Source organism: Phyllopteryx taeniolatus, chromosome 7, assembly GCF_024500385.1.
Source record: "Phyllopteryx taeniolatus isolate TA_2022b chromosome 7, UOR_Ptae_1.2, whole genome shotgun sequence".
Classification (NCBI taxonomy): domain Eukaryota; kingdom Metazoa; phylum Chordata; class Actinopteri; order Syngnathiformes; family Syngnathidae; genus Phyllopteryx; species Phyllopteryx taeniolatus.
The window spans coordinates 22,760,288-22,770,651 of record NC_084508.1 but is presented as its reverse complement, the minus strand read 5'-3'; the positions used below and the strand labels follow the sequence as shown (position 1 = coordinate 22,770,651).

The 10,364-nt window shown below is 41.2% G+C and overlaps 1 protein-coding gene across 2 annotated transcripts; it reads right to left on the bottom strand.

Moving 5' to 3' along the window:
- Window positions 1–1,504: 1,504 nt before the first annotated feature.
- lpar3 (lysophosphatidic acid receptor 3) lies at window positions 1,505–9,194 on the bottom strand. Of its 2 annotated transcripts, none has more exons than XM_061779268.1 (3): window positions 8,902–9,194; window positions 7,563–8,308; window positions 1,505–2,165 (listed from the first exon to the last, which is right to left on the bottom strand). In XM_061779268.1, exons 2-3 carry the CDS (start codon window positions 8,302–8,304, stop codon window positions 1,837–1,839), a joined length of 1,071 nt encoding a protein of 356 aa, XP_061635252.1. In that variant the 5' UTR covers window positions 8,305–8,308; window positions 8,902–9,194; the 3' UTR covers window positions 1,505–1,836. The 2 variants fall into 2 exon arrangements, with proteins under 2 accessions (XP_061635252.1, XP_061635251.1); XM_061779267.1 differs by having other exon boundaries at window positions 9,004–9,191.
- Window positions 9,195–10,364: the final 1,170 nt, after the last annotated feature.

Here is a 10,364-nt window from a genome sequence, read left to right as displayed (position 1 = left end):
ATTGAAACTACCAGTTTTTATTTGTATTTGAATAACTTCCCCTGGCGTCTAATGCATTAGCTCCGCCTTTTCTGCCACCCCTTTATGCTCTCCTGGAAGGATTCCTCCAGGATCCTCCACCTCTCAGTCATCATGGCCAACTTAATGTGGTCCATGTCTTCAAAACAGGCCCCCTCGATGACACCCTTGAGCTTGGCAAAACAGGGCAGTGAAATCACACTGAACCAGGTCAGGTGAATAGAAAGGTTGCGTCAGCATTTCACTGTTCTTTTCAGCCAGGAAGTGTCAGACGCTCAGGTCATGGTGAAGTAGCCACAAGATGTCCTGCCACAACTCTCACCTCTTCTCACACACTAATCAAAGTATACGCTGCAGGGACTCCTCGTAGACATGCTGGTTGATCGTCTGACCCACAAAAGGGGAAAACTCATAGTTTGCAGTGAAGTACTGGAACTTGCTGACACATCGTAGGTTTTGAAATGGTTTCTTGTGCTGGATTTTTATTTTTTTTTTTACATAAAAACCTGGTATTGTAAAAACTCGCTGTAGCCTCTATATACAGCTTGTGATGCAAGCCTGCAATTACGACCTTAACATGACTGTTTCTTGCTGTTTTTTCTTCACATGAAATGACACATCCATGAAAAAAAAATACAAGATTTGTCATGGGTGTTCTTACATTTGTCTTTTATAAAACTCAAATTTTCAATAGAACTCTGTGTGCTGCGCTACACATAAACAAGTGGACACTTCCAAGTAAAAACATGAAATAGCTTTGCCGAGGCCATCCTACATGAGGAAGGTTGAACTGTCATAGTCGCTGTCTGCAGGCGTATTTGTCAAACCTATCAGTTATTTATAGCACGAGCGTCTGGGAAGGGCCAATGTGGTCTACGTCAGTCGTATCGTCCTTGCTGCTTCCTGCAGGTAAACTACTGTATTGTGTGAGACAAACCTCCTGCAGGGATCCATTTTGTTACATTTTATGTATTTATTTTTAAACAAGCCTCTTGCCTTTGTTTCAACAAACCAGCAGCAGCCATTAAAAGGAGCTGCAGCGGATGTGGAGAAATTCTACAGGGAGAACAAGTTTGCCTCAATCAGCAGCTGTACGTTTATGAGTGACTATTATCTTTGGCCCGCAGGCAAAGGTAATAAATTAAAAAATGTACAGTATGAGTCTGTAAGTTTGCAGTCACCACAACGATGCAGTACGGCACTGCACATCAACATACATACAGTATAGTAAGTGTACCTAATGTAGTGTCCAGATAGTGTACATACATACTTCTGTTTACAGTATTGCTCATTAGTTGCCGTATGGAATATACACATTTTAGTTTGCAGAACGTCAGTATTGTTAAGAAAACATTCCGTAAATGTATGTACTCCTCATGATATCCCGCTATCTGACACTACCCAACTAAAAACAAACAAAACAGTATCTTCACCCTTGGCATATTATTTACTTTTGGGAATGTAAAAGAAAAACTGGACCATGGTGTCGTTCTTACTGTTTCTTTTCAGCTACAAATAACAGCGACAAGAGGAAGAATGGATTTTCCCTCGAGAGATTGTTTCCAAAATGATGACATTCCGACACAAGTGAAAACAAGTGTTGCATTCATATTGGTACACCAACAGGGCTCTTCTCAGTGTCACAAAAAACAACTGCAGCTTTTGACTGAGGCGGCGGGCCTGTGCTGGTACTTCTCTCCAAACAGCACTTTCTTTGAAGATAAAGAACTGTTGACGCCAATCTATGCATTATCTTCATGAAGCATTTTCACCGTCAAGTGAACAGACATTTTTCAAAGTTCAGATCAAATCCCACTCTCAGGTCTGGAAGATATCCTGATCGCCGTTTTTCGTCTCCTCGGACGGAGGCTGGCTGTTGCCCGTGTCCTGGGCGGAGCTTAGCGGCCGGGCGTTGGCCCGTGTTGAGCGCTGCCGTCGAGTACCGTTGCCTATGCATCGCATGAGGTTCTTAAAGGTGGTCCACATTTCCTCGTCCTTGTAGGAGTAAATGCACGGGTTCATGACAGAGTTCATCACAGCCAGGAGCAGAAGCCAGCGCTTTAGTTTCATGACATTGCAGCTGGTGCAGTTGAGACCGTCCAGCAGCAGAACCACCAGGCCGGGAGTCCAGCAGAACACAAAGGCTCCTACAACGACAAATAAATGAAAGCAAACACTACAGTATTTTGCCTGGGATCAGATAACATTGGCCTCCTTTACGAAGGAAACCGGTGATTTGTATGCCATCTGGTAATTCAGGCTCAGTCATTCGGGCTGCAGCTATCAAATATTTTTTAGAATCGATTATTCCATCAATGAATCATACAATTGATTTTAAATTATTAAAATATTAATAATATTAATTATTATTTTGTCCACTTAGGGTCGCCACCCTCACGTTCCACACTATCATAGCTTTGTCTTTGAGTGTGTGTGGTTTTAAAAGGGGCAGGGGCCTGTCCTGGTGAGTGACATGGGAGTCAGCAAATGACAGCGTAGAGTTGGCTGTTGTGAGCATTTAGCATTTAGGTTAGCATTTGGTTGTTAACTGGCTAACCGTTAACCAGCCTGCTTGTTGACTCGTAAGTGCCTGTGTGTCAGTTGTGGCCGTAGCAGCTCATGTATGAATGTGCTTATCACACAATGACTTTATTGCAGTTTGTTCAATAAAAGAATTGAAAATGCACTGGTGGGTGTGTCTGTCCTTGACCACCTATGGGGGCATTACAATACATTCTAGCGAGCGATGGTAGGCTACATTAAATTAACTGACTTCAAATACATTGTGTTGGCAACCGCATATGTGCTGTTGTGGTACATTAGTTCAGCTTTGCAGTAGATTAAACACGCTTTTTCTTTTTATAAGTAGGAAATGATCATAAAGTTTGGATTCTGTCTTTAATGCACTCTTTCCTCCTGGCTCGCTACCATCGCACCAACTTAATTCTGCACGGTGTGGTGCGTGAGTCTGCAGTAATATCCGTCTGTGGGCTAAATTGATCACTGAATTTCAAGGCAGGGACTGCTTCGACTTTTTTTTTTTTTTTATCGAATTATTGGAGTTATTCGCTTTATCATTTCAGCTCTATATTCAAGCGAAGCATCCTCCAAGTTACTATAACATTACCGTTATTAGAGAACATTTCAGAAGTGCAACAACATCTCTTCAGATTAAATGAACTGCAGGTTAACCAGATGCTCTACTTGTTTTCTCAGTTTCAATACAGGATAAGCGCAATGCTAGCCCCCTGCTATTAAAGGTACCGTAAATGAGTACTGCTTCAACCTGCTACTCGTTGACTAACACAAAAACAAAATATAGTTCACTCATGCTTAAAAAAGAGCATTAAGTCCAACCAACTTCAATAGTTCAACATTAGGAATGAGAGATTTTGAAACATGAAACAGATGCAAATGAGCTTCTAGCTAATTCTAGTCCAATTTCACCAAAAACAACAAACACGCTATGGCTTAACACTGTACTCTACAGCCATAATGCCTCACAAAAGCAATGCTCGTTGAGTAATTGTTTACTTTAAAGACGTGCATCAGTAGCTGTGAGGAGCTTTGCTTAGCCTGGCTGTACTCCATGATGTGATTTCACTCAAGTAGTGAAACCATTTTGTATTTCCACCTTTAGCGCTAGCATACACTCTTGTTTGGGATTCTTAATGTGGGCACGAGAGGGAATGTGTGTTGTTGTGACTTTCGGCTTGTCCCATCAGGGGTCGCCATAAATCCCTCGCATGATCTGTTCCACCATTGTTTTTGTTTTGTTTTCTTTACACCAGTTGCACTTCTTGATGCAATCCTTCTATTTTTTTTGCTGGTCCAAATTCCCAATACAATATATCTATCTATTCCTATTTACATTTCAAATGAAAGATATCTGATATGGCTGTGCTTACACTGATGGAACACATGACCCATTGGCAGATATATGATATACATTATTGGATTTTTATCCACATTTGGAAGAGGCCTGATTCCGACCTGAACATATTTTCAATTCCATGTGTTTTTTTTCCATTCACACTGCCATAACGCATTTCAGAATTGTGCCACTTACAATAAAAAAAAAATGTTTTAATCAATTGGGCCATTTGAACCATGCAGTGTGAATCCAGCCTAACATGCCTGGGCACACAACAAGGCCGCTAAAGGGATTTTTGGCACTAAATGAAACCACAAGCTTCAACTTGTCTCCACCGGCAATGCGTCTTTTACCTTCAACATGTCTACAGACAAAACAAAGTCTTTACTGTACACGATCATGTGTTCCTATCATGGCTTATACAATTTTTACATTTTTAGAAATTCTTTAAAAATATAGACTCTTTCATTCCTGGTAATGGTGGGAAAAAAAATCTCTGCAGAATGTGCTTGTTGATCTGCTACTTCTTAACCATTTTGGAGGGGCTGGGGCGGTAGATACTGACTTCAGAAGATGAATAAAGATAGCACATGAAGTGGCATGATATGTTTAATGTCAACTAGAAATAAAGGCACCAACAGTCACAGATACATTCCCTTTTTCTGCAAGCTATTAAATTATAATAACGACAGACATCCAAACTAGTACCCTAGTTAGTAGAAGCATAAGCACACAACAGAATCCCAACCTCTGTTGTTAGTGACCAAATCGCAGTTTGTTGCTTAGTTACGGTCATTTTATTTTCTCTAACGTGAAGTCATGCAGTATGCCTACTGTATGTCGTACCCATCTAACTACATATCAAAAACTTATGCAATCATTCATTCTAACTGGACCCCAAACACATGCAGACACCGCAGAACAGGTTTGTCCAGTTTCCACTTCCACCCAGCAAACTTGAGCAAGAGTTAACAGTTTAACTGCCTGACATAAACCATCCCCTTGACCCCAACTGTGTACTTTCAAAGACACAATGTCACCTTGTCTGCACTTCCACCAGTAGTAGTGCATTTTAACCCAAATGTCACATGACTATCAAACCAGAAATGTTGATATAACATATTTATAGAAATTTGAATGGTAAACTCATATCTTAGGTTTGCAATGCATATGATAGCCAGTGGTAACATGCACAGTGCATGTTTGTCTTCCTGAAGGTTGTGTGTTTCGTGGACAGCATGTTGCACATGCAGATGAGCAGAGTCCTTGTATGATAAGATAATTATACAGCAGTCTGGAATACATTGTGTACACATCCAGTAACTGAGTAATCTGGATGGGCAAACAGGGCACATGTAGTCAAAGAAAAATGACATTTGACATCTAGCAAGACTATGTTTTTCTGGGTTTGTTTGTTTTAAATCTGCATGGACTGAAGGAATAAAAGCGTGCACAAAAGCAAAAGTGTTCCAGTCCCAGTCTCACCTGAATTCCTCGTTTGACAATATGTTAATTTTAGGAACGTATATTGCAACCACCACTACAATGGATCATCTGAGGATTAACACAATTTGTTCAGGACGCTTGTCGACCTCCATTTTTTTTCCCTTCACTTAAAATCTATTTTCCCCATAAAAAATATGGCATTTGAATCCATTCCGGAGTCAAACTGTTGCCAAGTTTACAGGCAAAATTTTAAGTAACACTTTTATGTTCTTAACTGCTACCTGTATGTACAGTATATAAGTTTACTGTATATTAAAATTATTTAATTTTCATACTGTATGATACACTAAAACTACTTACCCTTTGATGTTGCATGACAGAGGCGAAGGGTTCAGGGAAAGGCAAGAAACAGGACAGAAATGTTCTTTTTTGATTATTGATTCAAACATTGTTTTGTTAGAGGTAAAAAAAAAAAAAGACCAAAGAAAGGCCGTGGCCCAGATTTAGCTTGGTGACCATTCGAACCTCTAATACCCGGTTCTTTTATTCTGGTCGAGGTGATTCTTCAATGATCAGGCCGGATGAAAAGTTTAACAATTTATTCGAAAATACAGTCAAAAAATAAGGTTGGTGAAGGTTCAGTGCTGAGGTCTCGATCAGCTCCAGGCGGAAAAAACCCTGCAAATTTTTCGTCATAGTCTCTTATAGTTGAAAGACTGCTTCCTGTCGTGAAATCATCTAGTCTCAGACGAATCCATCCTAGCTTTGCCTCGGTGTCTGGGTACGTTCGGAAATTTAGTCCGACACACTCACCGTGCGCTGAGATTGCGGTATGCAGAGACACAGCATGCTCCATTTTCTATTAATTTACGAATGAACGTGTTGGCCATTGGCAGGGATACGTCAGTGCGTTCGCCATATTGAATGAGTCAAGTCAGCCTGTACCTTTACATGCGCGAGTTTCGTTCAGGGACATTCTGTAAATGGAAAAGAATGCGTTCTTTGTTAGGAAAATTATTTGTATCAGAATCCGTTAGGTAAAACACTTTACCACCGCAATTTAGGGAACGACCCAATCGTTTAGGGCAGTGATTCTCAACCAGTGTGCCGGGGCACATTAGTGTGCCGTAAGCACTCTTCAGGTGTGCTGTGGGAAATTATAAAACTTTATGTAATTGCTCGCAAAAAAATTTATTTACAAGAAATAATGTATCTTTGTTCAGCTATTTATGTCAGTGAGGCATAGTGACAGATTTAACAAATAAATGTTATTCTATTAGATGGCAGGAAGTACATACAGTAATTAATGTATCCACTTTTTGTTGACATTTTTGTTTGTTGGTGTGCCATGAGATTTTTCAATTGTAAAATATGTGCTTTAGCGCCATAAAGATTGGAAAGCACTGGTTTAGAGAGACCTCAAACAACCCACATTTTTTGGGGGGAGGAGGGGGGGGCTTAAGATATTTTTAAGGGGGCTTCAGCCCCCAAAATAGGCCTTGGGACGCCACTGTGCTGACGTCAACGGTTTGTCCACAAAAAGTTTAGTCCTAATGTAGAGACCTATTTTTCTAACTGTGGTTTAAATGTATGACTTCAACAGTAAGCCTTTGACTTTATTATTCATAGCATTTATTAAGTGTTGAACTTGCATATCAAAGTGAATGTTGAGGCTCTGTGAAGCTACCATGGCAACTTCTTGTCATCTCTACTCATTTTAATACTGAATGAATTAAAAAAAAAAGACATTGTAATGGGTATTCTGACTCCACTGGAAGAGATTGTGTTGCAAATCAACCACTCAACAAAGAGCATGATCAACTTATGGCTCATCTTTGATTTAAAAAGTGCATACGGTAAATACTGAAGAAAAGAAAGTTTCAGGGTTTTCATGCTTTCTAAAAGACATTAGTACCCCAGTTGCTATTATGTTGTGTTGTTGAGTTTTTGTTCCCAACACCAAAAGATATACATAATATCCCCATCTGTCAACTTGAGATTTTTGAAGGTCATCATGCTGCATCATTAACATGCATTTTTTCTCACAAAACGTTTGGTCTGTCCCTCAGAAAATGTATGCAAAGAGTCTTTGTTACCAGGAAGTTATTTTAGCAATGACTGTATTTCCTGCAACTGAGGCTATTCAAGAAAACCTGAAGACAGCATACAGCACGTACACTCTACAGTATGAATCATCACAAAAAGGGTCAAGAGCAGTACTTACCGAGCACCACCATGACAGTTTTGATGAGCTTGATGGGCGTCCTCTTGCGGTTAATGGAGCCGCTGGTGTGTGGCGTGAGCAACGACGTCTTCTTCTTGACGTAGGTGTAGATCCTCATGTAAATACCCACCATTACTAGGAACACGACCAGGTTAGACACGGACCAGAAGATCAGGTAGCCCCTGCTGAAAATGGGGGCGAGTTGGGAACAGTCGCTCAGGTTGCAGATGCAGTTCCAACCTAGGCTGGGCACGGCGCCCATGAGGATGGAGATGCCCCACACCAGCACGATGAGCAGAGTTACCCTCCTCTTCGTAAGGTTGCTGTGGACTTTAAAGTTCATGATGGAGATGTAACGCTCAAGCGCGATGACAAGCAGGTTGGCCAGCGAGGCAGAGAGGCTAATGTCCAGAAGACCTTGGCGAATAAAGTATCCTTTCACTGTCAGTCTCCGCGAGACCTCACCCGTGTTGAACATGAGGTACACGTACGCTATGCCCGCCAGGAAGTCCGAGGCAGCGAGGTTGGAGAGCAGATAGTAGAACGGGTAGTGGAACCTCTTGTTAGTGATGACAGCTGCGATGACCATGGCGTTGGAGAGCAGGATGAAGCAGCAAAACAGCGAGCCCACCACTTGGACCAGAATGAGCTGGGTCTTGTCCCATTTGTCATCCGCGCCGCTGTTGTTGTAGAAAAAGCTCATGGGCTCATCGTAATGGCAGGTGAGGTTTTGCAGGGCCATTTTTCTACAGAAAACAAAATATCTTCATGATTTTGTATTTAATTGTACATTGAAAATCATGCAGAAAAATCAAGTTTTTAGTCCAGTACATGAAGCTTAGGGGGAAAAAAATAAATAAATAAAAAAATGAAAAAAAACGAGTTCAATTTTCAATGAAAGTTAATTTACTGTCTTGGAAAGAATTTTTCTATCACAGTCTTTCCCCGCTACATCTCAGTTCATCGTTTGGTTTAGAAATCAATCTTTATCTGGGTTTTTACAGTACAGCGGTGCCTTGAAATACAAGTTTCATGAGTTCCGTGACCCTGCTCGGAACTCAACTCTTATCTCAAATTACTGTCTTTCCCCATTGAAATGAATGGAAATACCATTAATTCATTCCAGCCTCTCCAAACAACTCATATTTTTGTCATGCATTTTTAACACGAAAAAAAAAAATCTAGAATACATTATACATTGTACATTATAAAAACATATATATATATATATATATATATATATATATATATATATATATATATATATATATATATATCTTCCACGTATGAGAGTCTAAAGTACAATTTTGCCCAAACAAGTTCCACCAAACTTTACAACCTGTTCGGGTCTGCTTGGCAGCGGGGCCAAAAGTCGCTGTGAATCGAGAGGAGTGGAGTGTCGACACCAAAAGAAGGAGAAAAGGCAGCAAGGTGAGCTCACCTCAGGTGAATGGCTGCGTCACGAACCCGAGGAGGCAAGCGACCATTTCACCCCTCCGCTCCCTCCAGCCTACTGCCCACGCAGCTGCGGACGGAGGGAGGCGACAGCGGCAAGCGAGTGGAGACAAGTGGGGATAGACAGAGGTTTGGAGCTTTCGACTCGGTGACGCAGAGGGCGTTTGCGTGTGTCAAGGCACTCCGCCCGCCCGCATCGCCAATGAATTCCTCCGCGCCTCTTTCCTTCTTCTTCCTTCTCCTCTTTGATAGTGTTTCAATTGAAACTCAAAGACCTTACAGCAGAGGTACTCGCACTCTGTACCCAGGGGCGTTGTTTAGGGGGTTCTTTGGGAATGGGTCCCCTCGCTTTTACAGCAATGAAAACAATTCAGTTCCTTTTTGATCATGTTGTAACACATTTTCCGAGCTGCCCATGAACGCATCAAGAAGGCGAGACAGACTGTTATGCTGAGCAAAACTGCTCAAACCAGCCTCCAAGGGGGGAAAAACCTTGTACGGCAACAAGCAATGGAAGATTAAAAATTAAAATGGGGACACGCTGATAATGTGTCAATTTATGACAGACCAGCAGGCATGTGCACAGACATTTTTGGTGGCTGGTGCTCAAGTAAAAAAAAAAAAGGAAGGGCACCCATTGTCAAAATTATTCGTAAAATTGAGAAAAAGCACAGCAGTATACAGTTACAAAAACTGGTGAAATGCCAGGTTTTTATGGGGGGGGGAAAGGAGTTAAAGATAAATCGTTTTAATTACAGTGACCTTTAACCTATACAACTCAAAAATTGGAGACAAAAAAAGTGCCCCTGACCCCAAGTAAAGTTCAGCTGTTCTACGAGGCTTTTCTTGACATTTTGTAGTCGATTCATACAGCACAAGCCATTGTCTGCACAGAGCTTCAACGACAGAGGGATTTCATTACTTAAAGGTGTCAGTCAGGAAAAGGGTACAAAGTACAGTATTTCCAAGACAATGACTATACCATGGAACAGAGTAAAACAGTGAAGACAGTCACCATCAAGTGGAGAAAATAGGGCATAACATTGACATTACCAAGAACTGGATGTCTTTCCAAAATTGATGAAAAGATGAAAAGAAAGGGGGTCAGAGAGGCAACCCAGAGGCTGACAGCAACATTGATGGACCTGCAGGAATTTCTGGCAAGTACTATCGGCTTAGGCCATATGACAACAATCTTCTTCCTCACATGTCTGGGTGGAATGGTAGGGTGGCAAGAGGGAAGCCTTATCTTATAAAGAAAGCCTCAAACACACGTGGGAGATGTTATGGTTCAGTGAAAACAAGGTTGAACATTTTGGCCAACATTCCAAATGGTAGGTTTGTATG

Bases quoted from the DNA above. Each gene is read 5' to 3' on its own strand.
- lpar3 (XM_061779268.1), bottom strand. From the start codon at position 8,304: ATGGCCCTGCAAAACCTCACCTGCCATTACGATGAGCCCATGAGCTTT. The intron at 2,166-7,562 runs GTAAGTACTGCT...TTGTCGTTGTAG, and splicing joins AACTGTCATGGTGGTGCTCG to GAGCCTTTGTGTTCTGCTGG.